General features: G+C 47.1%; 1 protein-coding gene across 1 annotated transcript in view; it reads left to right on the top strand.

The window, feature by feature from the left end:
• NSUN3 (NOP2/Sun RNA methyltransferase 3) overlaps window positions 1-16,199 on the top strand; it is a 358,318-nt gene that overhangs the window by 103,660 nt on the left and 238,459 nt on the right. The window contains exon 4 of the mRNA XM_069637189.1: window positions 4,789-4,899. Within this exon, the coding sequence (XP_069493290.1) occupies window positions 4,863-4,899 (37 nt within the window). The 5' untranslated portion in view covers window positions 4,789-4,862. The remainder of the gene's footprint in view (window positions 1-4,788; window positions 4,900-16,199) is intronic.

Below are 16,199 nucleotides of genomic sequence, written 5' to 3'. Positions count from 1 at the left end.
TGACCAGAGGAACAGACAATGAAGAGAAAGAACTATTGGTTCCCCAGTCATATCGGAAGACCCTGGTTCAACTAGCACATGATCATTCCACAGGAGGACATTTGGCAGAAAACATGACAGGGAAAAAGGGTATTACAGAACTTTTACTGGCCCGGGATATATGCGGACATAGCCAAATATTGCCAGGAGTGCGTCATATGTCAGAAAACGAGCAACCACACACCAGCCCCAGCACCCCTGCAGCGCATGCCCTTCATTAAAGAGCCATTCCAGAGGATAGCAATGGACATTGTTGGGCCATTAGAACCCTCTAGTCAGGGATTTCGGTTCCTCCTGGTAATAGTGGATTACGCCACCCAATATCCCGAGGCGTTCCCCTTAAGAGGTACCTCAGCCAGACAGGTGTGCGATGTCATATTACCCTTCTTTGCTAGAGTGGGAATACCCAGTGAGATCGTGATGGACCAAGGGATCAATTTAATGTCAGTCGTAATGAAGGAAGTGTGCAAAACTCTGGGTATTCATCACCTAAAAACATCAGTGCACCACCCACAGACAGACAGATGGGTTGGTGGAAAGATATAATAAGACTATTAAACAAATGCTAAAAAGAGCCACCAGCCCTACTGGATTGGGGTGGGAATGGGTTTTACCATGGGTGCTGATGGTTCTAAGGGATACGCCCCAATCATCCACCGGGTACTCCCCGTTTGAGCTGTTATTCGGGAGGCAACCCAAGTCGGTGCTAGGATTACTAAAAGACAATTGGGAACAACAAGAAGAAACATCCCTCACAGAATATGTTCACGACCTGAGGAAACAATTGGGGAAACTAAGAGACTTCGCTCAAGAAAACGTGAGTAGAGCACAAGAAAAACAATAAAAATACTATGACCAAGGAAGTAGACCCAGGTCCTTGAAGATAGGTGACAAGGTATTGGTACTACTGCCTACCCACACAAACAAAATGCTAGCTCAATGGCACAGGCCTTATCAGGTAACCAAAATCTTGGGTCCAGTGAACTATGAGGTAGAACAACCCGAACGGAAAAACAAATATCAAAACTACCACATCAATCTGCTCAAGCTGTGGAAGGAAGGAACTCACAGTGTGATGTGTTCAACCTTATCAGACATGTCCGTCCCTGAACAATTGGTCCCAAACCAACCTAGTAGCCTAAAGGACGTACAATTGGGGGAGCAATTACGTCAGAAACAAAGAACTGAATTGTTTGCTATGTTGAGCCCGGTAGCCAAGCCTTTTCTGGGATACCAGGACGGACACATTTGGCTACCCATTCCATACCCACAGAGAAGGGGAAAACGGTACGCCTTAGGCCATACTGCATTCCGGAGGCAAAACGAGGAGAAATGGCCAAGGAAATAGTTGAGATGCTGGCACTGGGAACCATCGTTCCCTCAAAAAGCGCCTGGTGTTCTCCAGTAGTTTTAGTACCAAAACCCGACGGTTCCACCAGGTTCTGTATGGACTTTAGGCAACTGAATGCCATTTCAAAGTATGAAGCGTATCCAATGCCTAGAATCGATGAGCTCATAGAAAGACTAGGTTCAGCTGCATTTTTGAGTACACTGGACTTGACAAAAGGCTATTGGCAAATTCCCCTTGATGCTGCGGACCAAGAGAAGACCGCATTTGCCACATCCCAGGGCCTATTCCAATTCACAGTTCTGCCCTTTGGGCTACATGGGGCTCCGGCTACCTTCCAGGCACTGATGGATAAAATACTGAGGCCACACGAACAATATGCGGCTGCATATCTAGATGACATTATCATTTTCAGTAGAACATGGAACGATCATTTGTCACATTTAACTCAAGTAATACAGGCGTTAAAAGGGGCAGGTTTGCACATTAACCCAAAAAAATCGAAATTGGCAACCCAAACCACCAAATACCTGGGATATTAGGTAGGGGGTGGAATCGTAACCCCGTTGCTAGACAAAATGCAAGCCATACAAAAATTGAGGATGCCGGAAACCAGAAAAGAGATTTGAGCCTTTCTAGGATTCGTGGGGTATTACAGGAGATTCCTGCCAAATTTTTCAACTATAGCAGCCCCCCTTACGGACGCACTAGACACAAACCGTCCTCTGTATATTTCCCCTGAGGCGAAACAAGCGTTTCAAACCCTAATACAAAGGATTTCCACCAAACCCGTTCTTCATTGTCCAGACTTTTCCAGAGAATTCTTCTTACAAACTGATGCCTCGGGATGCGGTTTGGCAGCAGTACTGTCACAGGGTACCAAACAAGACCTATGTCCTATAGCTTTCATCAGCAGGAAACTTTTGCCCCATGAGATGCCATACTCTACTCTCGAAAAAGAATGCCTAGCAATTAAGTGGGCGGTAGAGGCACTTGGATACTACCTACTGGGGAGGCGGTTCACCCTATTTACTGATCACGCTCCTCTGAAATGGTTGGCGACTCAGAAGGACTCCAACCATAGAGTCCTACGATGGTTTTTGACCTTAAAGCCCTACCACTTCACAACAGTACACAAACCTGGAAGATATCAGTTAGTGGCAGACTATCTATCTAGATTCATTGACATGCCCGAACGGCATGGCTCTTTGAGGGGAGTATGTGATGAGGAAACAGTAGCGGCCAGCATTGCGGGGAAAAACAGCAGTGAAGAGGACAAGCCAATTGTCCCACAAGATACCAAAATACTAAGTATAAGAGTCAACAGTGGAAAAACTACATATCCCACAATGCCCCACCAGCCAACTACTAGACAAAATAGAAGGGACACGAGTGAACAAACAAAGACCCAATCTACATATCGCAGAATGCCCCAGCCAATGCATGTTCAACATAAAAGTCTGAAAAGGGGTAAAGAAATGAGATGGGGAAGACGGAAAACCATGTTTCCATATAACGAGGAACGCTTGCAGGCAGGAGTTAAAAACAAGGCAGGCTATGCGAGGGTGAAGCAGGGAGGAGGAGAATTAGCCTCAGGGATGAGAAACACATGGCTGGGAATGCCCGATGTTAATTGCTGAGGAGGAGGGCCACGGGAGTTAAAAACAGGTGAAATAAACTCAACTTGTCTCTCGCCTTGCAGGAGTGGAAGGAGGCTGACGGAGCGAACTCGGACTGGTATGAGGCCAGTTCCCCATATCGGTGGGCATATTAGTAGGAAACGAAAAACACACCGAAGTGCCCCATACCAGGTTTGCAGACCGAATGCTCAGTGGAGGAAGGCTCCTGAGTAAAAGGAGATTCCAGTGTGAAAACAGACACCGGACGTTTTTGTTTGTTTAAGTGATTCCCAGCCTGAGGCCAGCAAGGAACGACTGCATCCTGGAGAGCCATCAGAAAGCCGGGGAAAGGTTATGAACCAAGCACTGGAGTAGAAGGCGTGCGGAGAAAACGCTCTAATCCAGTACGAAGTACGTTTGGCTTCCAGGAGGTTTTCCATCCATATTATTAAGATGCAAATTGCATTTTTTACTTTTAAGGAAAGGCTTTATGGACTGCATTTAAGTTGAAACCCGGCTCGCTCTAGTTTGCCCTTGACGAACTTTATTGAAGAACGTTGAAAATAATGGAGAAAGTCCTTTGTTACTGATTCTGCCTTATGAAATTTAAGTGACATATTTAACTGAGCATAGTGATAACTGCTGGCATTAAATAAATATCTGTTACCACTCCTTTCTGTCTCTGGCTCACTACATAACACTGCTCTGCAAACAACAAAAAAGCACCATCCCCTGCCGCCAACTCAAGATATTGTGTTTTCGTCTGGTCACAGTGTCTGGGGTGGCTGTAGCAACCACACACCAGACTACGTCATCCTCGCCTACATAGAAAGAGACAGTGACATAGAGCGAGTGAGCTAGAGAGAGTGCAGAAACACAGACAGTGCGTGTGTGAGAGAGAGAGAGAGAGAGCTGTAGATGGGCGTATGATATGCGTAGGTACAGCCAGTTCTGAATAATTAGCCATGTACGTTGTTCGATGTTTCAGTAGTAGTGGAAGTAGTGCATTTTGATAATGATGTAGAATGCCGCCTAAAATACCACATTTTACATAATACTTAAAGTAGTCAGTAAAAATATGTACTTTCCTTTGACTCAGATTGTTTAAAGCAGGGTTCATCATTGTTGGGAGATATTTAGCACCTGCGTGTTGCCTAGGAGAGCCTACTTCGCTTGACACAGACCTCTACAAGTCACAGGTCTGCTGGTGGCGTACAAACATACCTATGTGACATTAACTTTGTGCGTTTAGCAGTGTGTGGATGTGACACACCTGGCAGACATTTGCAACCCAATGGGTCATATATAATGTGCAAAAATGTATAGTTTGCATCTCATGCTGAAATTAATTTTGTGGTATGCAATGCACTTGCTCCTCGTTTTCCAGAGATGGCTCTTACTCACAGGCTGAAGCTGGACACCAGGAGCTCCAGGTCATGAAACCTTTATTTCAATCCACGCGAAAGCATTTTGTCATGTATGTGAAAAATTAGCTAGCTTTAGATTTATAGGACAGATACAGGGTACTCAAAAGGGAGATAGGGGTGAAGGGGGGAGGAGGGGGTTAAGCCTCTCTGCTGCTCACGTTCATGTCCGCTCCTGTGCATTGAAGAATCAGTAGCGACCCTTCTGTTCATATTTCTCCATGGGACGTGTGTGATGTACTGTCTTTTAAGTACAAATGTATTTTGGTCCCAAGCTACCTCTCAAACCTCTGACTTCCATTTAGTCATAGATATTTCACATTTTTCACAAAATCATATGTTGCTATTTTTGTTTCAGACGATAAACCAGTCGGATGGGAAAGCTTCAAAAGCAGATTTGTCATCTTATTTTGGATCATTTTGACAAGAGCTATGCAAAAGAACTTGGAGAGACTTGGGTTAGAGCCAGGTTGGTATAATTTTCTTTCTTTTTTAGGACATTGAAATGTTCTGAGGACAAAGTAAAATATTTTGTTCCATAAATCAGCAGTACAATGCGGCCATATACAGTAATTTTCTGTTTGCCTTCACTACATTGGGGATTAGGATTGGTAATACGAGATTTAGGTTTCCCAAACGTTTTCCTTGGTGTGCCCATTTATTTTAGGCCTGCCCATTCACTTTTATTTCATACTCCGTTTATTTGCATCACATATTTTTGAAAGGTCAAAGTATAATATGAACAGTAATCAGTCATTAAACAGAATAGCGAAAGAAAATAAGAGATTAGCATATTCACAGAGTAAATACAGAAGAAATACAGCTATTAGAGATAGCAATATAGATGCGTGTGGGGAGTTAATATGATGGCAAGTATTTGGTGGAGGGACCTGCAGGCAACAGATCATTAACATTCATGGAGGTGAGGAAAGGTGGGGGAAAAAATATAGATATGTACATATGCTGTCTGATTGAATTCTGGCACAAGGGCTCTGCCTGTAGGAGTTTAGAGCCGGTGTTCTTGGTTCTTCACAGTTATGGAGTAATAGGTGGCAGAAATACAACAGAGGGATTAATGAAAACTGAAAAGGGACATAGACGGTCACTACAAAGCGGCCATGTTAAAGTCAGGCAACTTGCTGGAATGTGAGTTCTTATATACACTGCAACGCGGCTTTGATTGTAAAGTGGGGTACTCTTAGCCTGTGGAGACTCGGAAATAGAGATGTAAAACATAATTTTGAGCTCATTTTTAGCAAGGGCGCGTTAAGCAAAATGAGTCGCCATTTGGTCTTGGTGGGGAAACCACTGTTGAAACCCAGGAACTGTCTTGGAAATACTACAAAGACATACATTATTATGGCGCAGTGAATAAATGTAGGCGCTGTAGAGAAATGTTCTATTCTGGTGCCAACCTTGCTGCAGGATCCCATATAGAAGTTTTGAAGTGTTCCTATGATGGCTTCTGGGAAAAATATGAAAAAAAGAGAAGCTAGCTGACCGGGACTTTTTCACTCTGCGTGGCTTAACAAGCAAGCAATGCCCTCCGGAGCATCCATCCAAGGCTACGTCCCCATCTCAAGAAAACCTCTTGTCGGTTCTTGGGCACATTGACAAAACAGTGACACGAATAGAGGGCAAACTTGATCATCTGAGTGAGAATGTGGCCCAGCTACAAACTAGAATGGCGACCTTGGAGCAGAAAACTCTAAGATAGAAAAAACAGAACACCCACACAGTCCCAGTGGGGAAGCAGATGAGCAGTGATGCAGGGGAAGAAGGCCATGTAATGGAGAATGAAATAACTTGAAAATGCTGTGTGCGCTAAGCAAATTAGAATACTTTGCCTCCCATTAGGCGTGGAAGATGATGACCCGGTAGCTTTTGTCTCTTCCTGGCTCTCAGAGGTGTTAGGCCTGGACATTGACGATGATCCAATATATGTTGACAAGTGTTAAAAAACAACGCAAAATTAGTAAAACAGGGGACTCTGAAGTGGGGTCAAAACTAATTGTCAAACTATCTGACACCAGAGACAAAGAAAAAATTCTAAAAGCTGCTATAGGGAAGGTGAACCTGGAGTATCAACAGAAGAGATTCTTTTATTCCCGGACTTGGCGCCAGACATGGAAAACGCCTTGAAAAAGAGATTTCTCGCCCGGGGACAAAGGCAGGCATTAGGCAACCCCCAAGTTGAGAATTGTAAAGAGCTTCTGAGTACTTAACCAGAACTCTGGGTATTAAGCGAGTTATAAATAACCTGTCATATCATATCATATCTGTCGGCAGAGGAAGGCTAGAGGTTAGAAAACAAATCATTCCAAATATGCAGCCTGAATGATAATAATTGGCATACCAACTACATGTCTTTGTGTTTACTCTTTGCAGTAGATATGTTTTTGTCATCCCCTTGCATAGATTCCTTTTGGCAGGGTCGTGGGTTCAAGAAAGATAAATGGGCCGGTTTGTTTGGTAACCTATCGAGAGAATTGTAAACTACTTTCGCATACATTTGTAAGCTTTCTGAAGAGTTTAAAGAAGTGACACTTGTGTTCCCTGAAGCTTAACGTTGATGCACCTTATTCCCTTTACAGTTAGAGAGGACATCCAGAAGGAATTCTGATTGTTATGTTGTTGTGTTGACATTTTAATGTATATGAGGCGTGGTGCGAGTAGCTCATGTAATGTCATTATTAAAACGTTTACTAAAATGCAATAAAAAAAAGAAGTTAGGATGACCATATTGGTTCCCAAAACACTTTCCATCCACTCAATTCTTTCAACTTAATCCTTTGTAATGCATCCAGTGTGAAAACATGATTGACAGGAAGAGAGCAGTAGGGTTGAACACAAACAGCAGCGATTTAATGGTTTGCAAATGCGATTTGGCTGTTTTCTGCGGCATGGTGCTGGTCAGAGAAATGAAGACACAAATAAGGCTGCACAGTAAATGGGCGACTGTGCAGTATGGTAGACATTATGCCCATCTGCAACATAAGCTTTGGGAAAACCAATAGGTCTGCATTTACAAATGTAGAGGGGAAGCCTTTTTTTGTCCTGTGGGGCTGCTATAGCCAAATCGTTCCCACTGCATATACAAACCCGGCGCCATTGCTTTTGCCAATGCTTATTTTAACAGTTATTAATGGATTTGTTTTTATTATTTTTGATTTGTATGTGTGTGTACCCCATTGCCATGTGTTGTTACGGGTATTTCGAAAATAATACAGAATGTGCTTTCTTGGCCTTAAAGAGCATTTTCAATTCGTAAATGGGACACAGGTTGGGTTTGTTAATTATTTTTGTATGAAAGAGCCCTGTCAGTTGCCTCTAGAATATGTCATAGTTGCTAAAAGGGATAGATGTAGATCTTCTCTTCGCTGAAGAAGCTTTGTTTGCTGAGGAGCATGCATGACTTATATATCAGGGCCGGAAAAGGAGAAAAGTAGTTAATAAATCCAGTCCCTTGTATAAGCACCAGGACTCCTCAAGTGACCACCTACCAAGGACTCGAGGTGTGAGATTGCCGCTGTCCAGATTCCCTTCCGAGACTCTGATGCTGAGAGACATTTTAAGAGAGTTCCTGCCCATAGATTGGAGTCTGGACACCATACACTGCTCACGTGTACTACTTACACAATGATGAACCAGTCTTGGGCGTCAGCTTGGAAAGTTATTATTAGGTAAGAGATACAGGCATATGCTCATCTTGGGTACTGTGGCAATCTCTGCCGTGACCAACCCCAGTTCAAGGCATTGTTGGCCTCCTGTGATCAGGGGAAAAATCCAAGTCACTAGCTACTTAGCCAGTCACAAAAATTGACCTGCCATCTCAATTCTTCACATACAAACAGCACACCATTTCATTATCGCCAAGAGTCAATTATCACTAGCCAATGGATAGTGTCAAGTGCACATGTTGTGCCCTGCTTTGATCATCCTAGATTCACAGCCAATTCTGTGAGGGCTGCTCACCGGCAACTTTTTGTATTGTTAGCTGCACTCCCCCAGCAAGACCTTGAAGGAGTTGACCCCAATTAGACTTTGAATCTCGGACCTCTGATTCCGATTCCCCACCCCATCATCACTGTTTCCATGACGAATTCACCTCCTCTTCAGACCCTATCAGAATTCTTCAGCTGGTACTCCCTCTTGCCATGGCTCCCTCTGCTGGATCATAGGGTCCACCAGCAGCCCTTGTATCCTAATGCACGAGAGAGAGTGAGATGCCTCAGGTGCAGTGGTGATCACTTTCGGGTCTTATGCGTTTGTTTCCTGTGGTACTCTGAAGTAAAAAGAGAACATAATCATATCAGTACATACAGCAGTTTAGTTACTACTCAAACCTGTAAAACACACCACAAATCATATAATAGTAGCCATGCTTCATTAATTCAAGATTGCATATTATCTAGACAAGGAGGGATACATAAAGGTCTGGTGCAGGGTACTAAGGTTTGTTAATTACATAGATATCAGATGATATTACTAAGGAAAAATGACAGATCCTACACAGAGTAGGATCTGTAATTGGGGATGTCAGATTATAAAGGTTCTCTTAGGTTTGGCCCCCTTCCTCCTTACATATGGCATGGGTGCATCATGGTATGTTGGAGAATTTTTGTCTGGAAGCAGAACAATGTAGCAAAGTGGCGTGAAGTGTTCACTCTCTCGCACCTGGTACTGGTTTGATGCTGCCGTTTTCCTTTTGGGTTCAAAGGGTGCACCTTTTTTCTGTCATCGCACCCACGCTCAATGCCTTCTTTGCCTGGGTACAGAGCACCATTTTTTTTTAAAACAATTTTTTTTTTTAACAATCAAAACATAACAATCACGCCAGTTCCATTTGCGCTTCTTGGCATACATTTGCATATCTTTTATTACTGTCTTCCCTTCCCCCACCCCTTTAACTCGAGCTTCCACCTCAGGTTTACGGATTTCCTTTCTCTTGGGGTTAGTCGCTTTCGCCGTTTTCTGATGTATCCTCTTCACTGGGATTGGCCTGGAAGGATCCCGGCAATGTGGTTATCAATTGACTCCATGCTATCAGAGGTCCCACTTCATTCTCCTCCTCTCTGCTGGCTGCCTCGTACCATGCCGCTGTCTGAGCGTCTGCCCACTTAAGTAAATCGTTCCACCATACCTCTAATCGGGGTCTATAGCCTGCTTTCCAGTTCATGGCTATGTTCCTTTTGGCCAGAATATTGGCCAAGTCCTTAGTTTGCACACGTGTTTCAGGTTGCGTGGCCTCGTAAATCCCCCCATCATACATGCCCACACGGATTCCACCTCTAGCTTTATTCCCTTTTCAGATAGTCGTAGCTTAAATTCTCCCCAGAATTTTCCCACCTCTGGGCACGGCCAGAACATATGGATCATCCCGGCCTCCACCTCCCCCCATTTTGGGCATTTTTGTGTTGCTGTTCCTCCAAATCTGGGAATCTTTCGGGGGGTCATGTACACCCTGTGGGCGACGTACAGCTGGATCTGCTGCAGCCTGGCATTTCTAGACACCTTTTTATGATATCGCTGAGATCTTTCCAACTGGCCGTCTTGCATGGGTTCACCCGCTTCCTCCTCCCAGTCCCGCCTCAATTGAAGCAGCTCCTAACCCACTCTGGACATCACCAATTCGTAAATCAGGGATATTTCATGCCCTCCCTCCGAGATATCATACATTGTTTCTATGGCAGTGTCCGGTTGTTCTGCCAGTGCTATTTCGGACCACCTTTCCTTCACCTTTTTGACTATTCTAGTATATGTAATATACTGCCCCGTATGTACCCCCGTTTCTTCCACTACCGTTTGGAAGTCCAGTGCCTCCCCCTCTTTCCATATATCTCCCAGGGTCGCCAGGCCTACCGGCTCCCAGTGTTTACGGATCCCTTTCCTCAGCTGCTCATCCGCCCCACAGTGCGCCACTAGTGGTGCCTGCGGGGAGCCTGGGGCCGGGTTTCCCATAGCTCGACACGCTTTGTGCCATGTCTTCCAGCCCAATTCCAACAATCTCGATTGCCCCTACACTCTGTGTTGGGTAGCCATATTAGCTCCTTTAAGAATTATGGGTCACATTCGGCCCTCAGCAATCTAAATTCTGCTGTCTCATCTTCCGATAGCCACCTAGCGACATATTTTAGCTGCCCTGCCAGGTGGTATATTTCAAAATTCGGCTGGTTTATACCACCTCTGTCATACGTTTTCTGTAGCTTCCATAGGGCCACTGTGTTTCTGGAGTTGTGCCACAGAAAGCCTCTGCATAAGCTTTGGAGTTTAGTAAAGAAGCGTTTGGGTAACATGTATGGGATATTTGCAAGGAAATGTAGGAGCCTAGGCAGGACCACCATCTTGAGCAAGGCCGCCCTCCCCACCATGGCTAGGGGGAGCTTTGCCCAGAACCCCATGCTGTTCTTAATGCCTTCCACTGCCCTCTCTGTGTTGTTTTTGTGCTCAACTGCAACCGTATGGTATATGTTAATCCCCAGGTATCTGAACGTTCTGGTATGCCAAGCTATCTGCAGTATGGGTAAATTCTCCTGTGGGACACCTCTGTACCTCCCCAAGGGGAACATGCTCAGTTTTTTGGGGTTCACTGCTATTCCCGAAAGAGCCGCGTAGCGCTCCATCACCTCTAAGATATATTGTAGATTTTCCTCTGGGTACCGCAGGTATAGCAGCATGTCATCCGCATACAATGATATCAAGTGCGGTCCGCCCTTAGTGTAAACCCCTATTTCTTCATACTGTTGTCTTAGGCAGATTGCTAATGGTTCTAGTGCAAGGATGTATAGCATTGAGGACCAGGAGTAGCCTTGTCTCGGGCCTCTGCTTAGTTGCCATTTGTCTGAAATTATTGCTCCCGTTTTTACCGTGGCTATCGGGGAGCTATACACCATCTTCACCCACCGCAGGTACCCTGGTCCCATTCCATATTCTTTCAAAGCCGCCATCATCCAGGGCCACCTCACAGAGTCAAAGGCTTTTACTGCGTCTAATGAGACTATTGCTATTTCACTTGGATCGCTCTCTACCTGTTCCATGATATGGTGGAGCCTCCTGTGGTTATCAGATATGCTACTTCCTGGGACATATCCGGTTTGGTCAGGGTGTATGAGTTTGGTTATTACCCTCTTCAGTCTATTCAGCAACACGGCCGTAAGAATTTAGCTGTCCTGATTTAGCATGGGTAGGGGTCTGTACGACCCAAATTCTGGGAGTGGCTTGTCAGGTTTGAGAAGCGGAATAATTACCGCCTCCCTCAGAGATTCCGTCAGTCTCCCTTTTTCAAAGGCCTCATTTAGCATTGCCAACAAAGGGGGGAGCACTTCTTGTTTATATGTCTTATAAAGTTCGCTGGGGAGCCCGTCTGTCCTCGAGGCTTTGCTCGTGGGCAGATGTGTTACCACTGTATCCAACTCTTGTAATGTAATGGGGGCCTCCAGGTTCTCCCCGTCTTCCTCATTCAATTTAGGCAATCCTATGTCTTCTATCGTATCCTGAATCTCCTGCTCTGCAGTTTCACTTGCGTCTTCATATAGGCGTTTATAGAATCTAAGGAATCCCTCGTTCACGCTTTCTTGGGTATTCCAGACCATGGCCTGCTTCTCCCATTATCTCCCTAATTGCTGATCTCGGTGTCTCATTCTTATATAACCACCCCAGTAGCCTCCCTGGTTTATCTCCCTCTGCATGTTGCCTTTCAATCTATTTTTTGTAATTCAGGTTGCATAGCCTCTCCCAGAGCCCACCACAAGCCTGTTGTAATCGGCTCGTCTGTTTGGCGTCCTCCTGCGAGGTGCCCCCCCTTTTCATAATTGCTTCTAGTTGCTTTTCTGACGTAGCTCTTGCTCTATACCTACTTGGAGCCCTCTAGATTTAGATATGGCCGCGCCTCTTACTACCACCTTAAAGGCCTCCCATAGGGTTCCCTCTGACTCCACACTTCCTGTATTATTTTCAAAGTACCCAATTATATCCTCCCTTAGGTCCTCCCGGAATACGGTGTCCTTCAATGCCTCGGCTCAGAGCCTCCATGTCGGGATCCTGGCTCTGGGGGGCTGGTGCCGCCACGTCAGGGTAAGAGCGGAGTGATCCGATAATATTCTCACCTTATATTCTGAGCCTGTCATTTCCCCAATGAGTTCCGGAGTTCCGGAGTGGCGAACATATAATCCAGTCTTGTGTACAGGTTATGAGGGGCGGCATAATGGGAGTATTGCCTATCATTCTGGTGTTGCAGCCTCCATATATCCTCCAGCCCAAAGTCTCTCAGCAGGGTTTGTAGCGTTTTTGCTGCGGGGTGGGCTTGTCGAGTTTTGTGTCTGATCTGTCCATTTTGGGGTTCAGAGTGCAACTGAAGTCCCCTCCCCATATTACCACGCCTCCTATGTGGGGGCTGATCTTTCTATATAGTGTCTTGAAATAGGACACTGTATCTTGGTTAGGGGCGTATGTATTTATGATACACAATTCTCTGTTCTCTATCAGTCCCCGAATCACTACCATCCTCCCGTCTGGCTCGACCGTGGCCCGTAGCACCTGGAAGGGCACATATGTGGCACCACCCATACGATTACCCCCCTGGCATATGCCGAGTACGTTGCTCTTATGGTGGTCCCTCTCCACTTTTTTTTTTAACCATCTCTTGTTTCTCTTTAGTAAGGTGGGTTTCTTGCAATAGGGCTATGTCTACTTTTTGCCGTATCAGGTACATCATTACCTTATTTCTCTTCAGATAGCTGTTGAGTCCTCTGACATTCCAGGTTATTATTCTAAGGTCTCCCATTATCATCCTTGTCCCATCGCCATCCATACCTCATCCCGTTCCGTGTTTGGGTGTGAGCTCCCCATAATACCCCACTACAAACTCCCCAACGTTTCCCCCTCCCATCTGCCCAACCCTTCCCCAACTGTCCCTCCCTCTTCCCCTTACCCCAATCCCAAACTGATGCCCAGCTCCATCCCTGGATCTCAGGCTATCCCGCATCTTGTTCAGTTCTTGGCTACTGCCGATACTAGGTGTACAGCGGGGGGTTATCGCCCTACTGGCGATCCAACTACTGTAACTATTGGGGGTAGGTTGTGCTCCGACTGTGATGCTCCCAGTAAACAATGGCTCATTGTGTGTTGAACATACTTAATTAAACGGTTAAGCCACTATATTCCAGTCCATACGAAAAATAATTTTCCTTAAAAAAACCTTTAATGCCCTCCCATTGTTGGCGGACCCCTGTGACTACATTACATTCCCGCCTACTATGCCATTTGGGGCTAGTGTTACTGGTATAGCTTTGGTTCACTTATCCTGTTTGTCTCTCCCCGGATCCTTCTCCTTGTCTGGGCAGCCTTGGGTGTTCAGCCAGTTTGTCGTCTCCTCCGGGTCATCGAAAAAGTATGCTTTGCCCTTATGTAAAATCTTCAGCTTTGCGGGATATAGCAGCATGTATTTGAATCCCGCCGCCCTCAGTCGCCTCTTAACTGCCACATAACTGAAGCGTTGTCTCTCACCAACATGGTGTTGTCCGGGTAGACTGAGACCGTTGCTGTTGCTCGGGTTATAGTACCGCCCTTCCGAAAGAATTCCAGGATCTTTTCCCTGTCTCTATAGTTAAAATCTTGGCAATGATTGCCCGTGGAGGGGGGGGCTCCCGGCTGTGGTCTCCTTGTTAGGGCTCTGTGCGCACGTTCTACCGCAAACCCTTGTGAGAGCTTGCCTGCCCCAATTTCCTGGATCAGCATATTTTCGACGTAGGCAGTGGGGTCTGGTCCTTCTTCACCTTCTGGCAGTCCCACCACGCGGATGTTGTTGCGTCTCGCGCATCCTTCTGCCTCTTCTGCTAGGTCTTCCAGGTTGTGTACTTGTTGTTTCAGTATGTGGACTTCCTCAGCTTTGGTGGTGCTGACTTCTGTATTATTCTTCACCGAGCTCTCGAGGGTACTTGTGTGCCCTGCCAGCTTCTTGACGTCTTGTCGTTGAATTCCAGTGCCGCTTTGATATCCGCTATTGTGGTGGTCCACACGGATTTCATCTCTATGATGGCCTGCAGGATCAGCTGGTCCTCCCTTGGCCAGGCCGACGTGTCCTGCGGGTCGGGTTTTGCTTGTGCTGTTGTGGTTGGGGATAGTGTTGGTTTGGTGAAGAGGTCCATCGTTGGTTGCTTGGCCTTGGTCTTACCGCTTTTCTGCGCCATGATCTCTGCTGGCTTGTCTCTCTGGGCCTTGTGTTCTTATAACACTGCTGTTCTTCTGGTGGGCTGTAGGCACCCTGTTGCTGCTGTTCGAGGCTTCCAGTGGGGCGGTTGTTGGATACTTGTCCTCCGGGGGGAGAGGGTTTCTCCGTGTGTGGCGGTCTGCTGCCTTATTATTCAGGCTTTCTGACCCGTACTGCCTTTCACGGGGTCCAGTGGAGGTTCCCTGCTGCTTTTCATTTGGTTCTGTGCCGTTTATAGGAGCGCTCTCCAGGCGTCTCTCCGGTGCTTTCCCAGAATGGGGCGGTCCGTTACTTGCTTCCACTTACACAGGGTTGCGTTGTCTTGCTTTCGCCGTCTCAGCGCCCTCCACCTTAGAGCCTCCTCCTCCTTCTTTTAGTGCCAGCAGGGTTGCCCCTTTATGCTTTGTCAGCGCCGCAAGAGCCTCCCTCTGTCACTCACTGTGCTGTCACCGTCTTGGAGTGCAGTCCACCTCCATGTGCACTGTTTTGATCTTAGTTTATTGTTGTGCAGCCCGTTTGCCCCTTGGGGGGCAGTTCAGTGACTCTTGTGACCTGCCTACGGGTGCTATGTTGCTGTGAGTGGGCTGCTTTTGCTTGTTGGTGGTCTTCAGTGCAGCGGACGTGGCCCGCCTTAGCGTCACTTCGGGCTCTACATCTGGCCCACCATCTATTTCCCCTTTATTTATTGTCTGTGGGACTCCTTGCCAAGGCTGAACATGTCCGTGGTCATGTAGGATGTTTGGTGCGCTCACCGTAGATATGTCTGCTGACCTGGGTCTTGTGTCTGATCCGAGGATCGGGGCTCTCGCTTCTCAGACTCACGTTGGCCCTCGTGTGTGGCCCCTGCTTCTCGTATGCCGTGTTTTCCAAGCCTCCGCTCGCTTCGGGTGTTAAAGAGATTGTGGGGGGGCGGTGCCACTTTCTAGTGTCTGCCTGGGGCCTCCGCGTCCACCTCAGCTCCCGGTATGCTGCCCGTGTCTCCTGGGCTCACCCACTCACCAGCACCAGTGGATGCAGCACTTTGCGGGCTGTTCTGAAGCCACCCGCCTGCCTGGGCACTTTGTTGTGCTGGCTCCCTGTGCTCAGGGGTCGTAATGCCCATGTTGTTTTCCGTGGCCCTGGGGCTGGGGCTCAGGCTTTGGCTGGGTTGGGGAGCCTGGGGCTCTCCCACTGTTTGTGTGCGGCGGGGGGCTCGCTCTGGCCTCTAGCCCCTTTGGCCATCTGATCAGGGCGCCCCCCTCTCTCATCCGCTTCTCACCTTCTGCTGCTGGGTTGTATATTTGTCCGGCAGCCGTCCGTGTGTTCCGCCGCCAGTCTCCTCCGCCTGCTGTCTTCCAGGAGGGGGGCCAGTCCACACCGCGTGCGTGCGCGGTCCCTGCGCTTCCGCTGGGGCACTGTCCGTGGCCCCTCTAATGCAGACTTTGCTCCGGCTTCTGCGTCCCCGGTGGCACACCCTTTGTTCTGCCAGGGCTGCCGGCACTTCACTTAGTTGCTCCAATGTTCCCGCCGGGGGTGCGTTGTCGCAGCTGGTCGTGGCTGCAGCACATCTGCGGGCTCTACAG

Source organism: Ambystoma mexicanum, chromosome 7p (assembly GCF_040938575.1).
Source record: "Ambystoma mexicanum isolate Mex_15411 chromosome 7p, UKY_AmexF1_1, whole genome shotgun sequence".
NCBI lineage: Eukaryota > Metazoa > Chordata > Amphibia > Caudata > Ambystomatidae > Ambystoma > Ambystoma mexicanum.
Note: the sequence above shows the minus strand (reverse complement) of the source record. Positions and strands in the feature narration are given on the sequence as shown.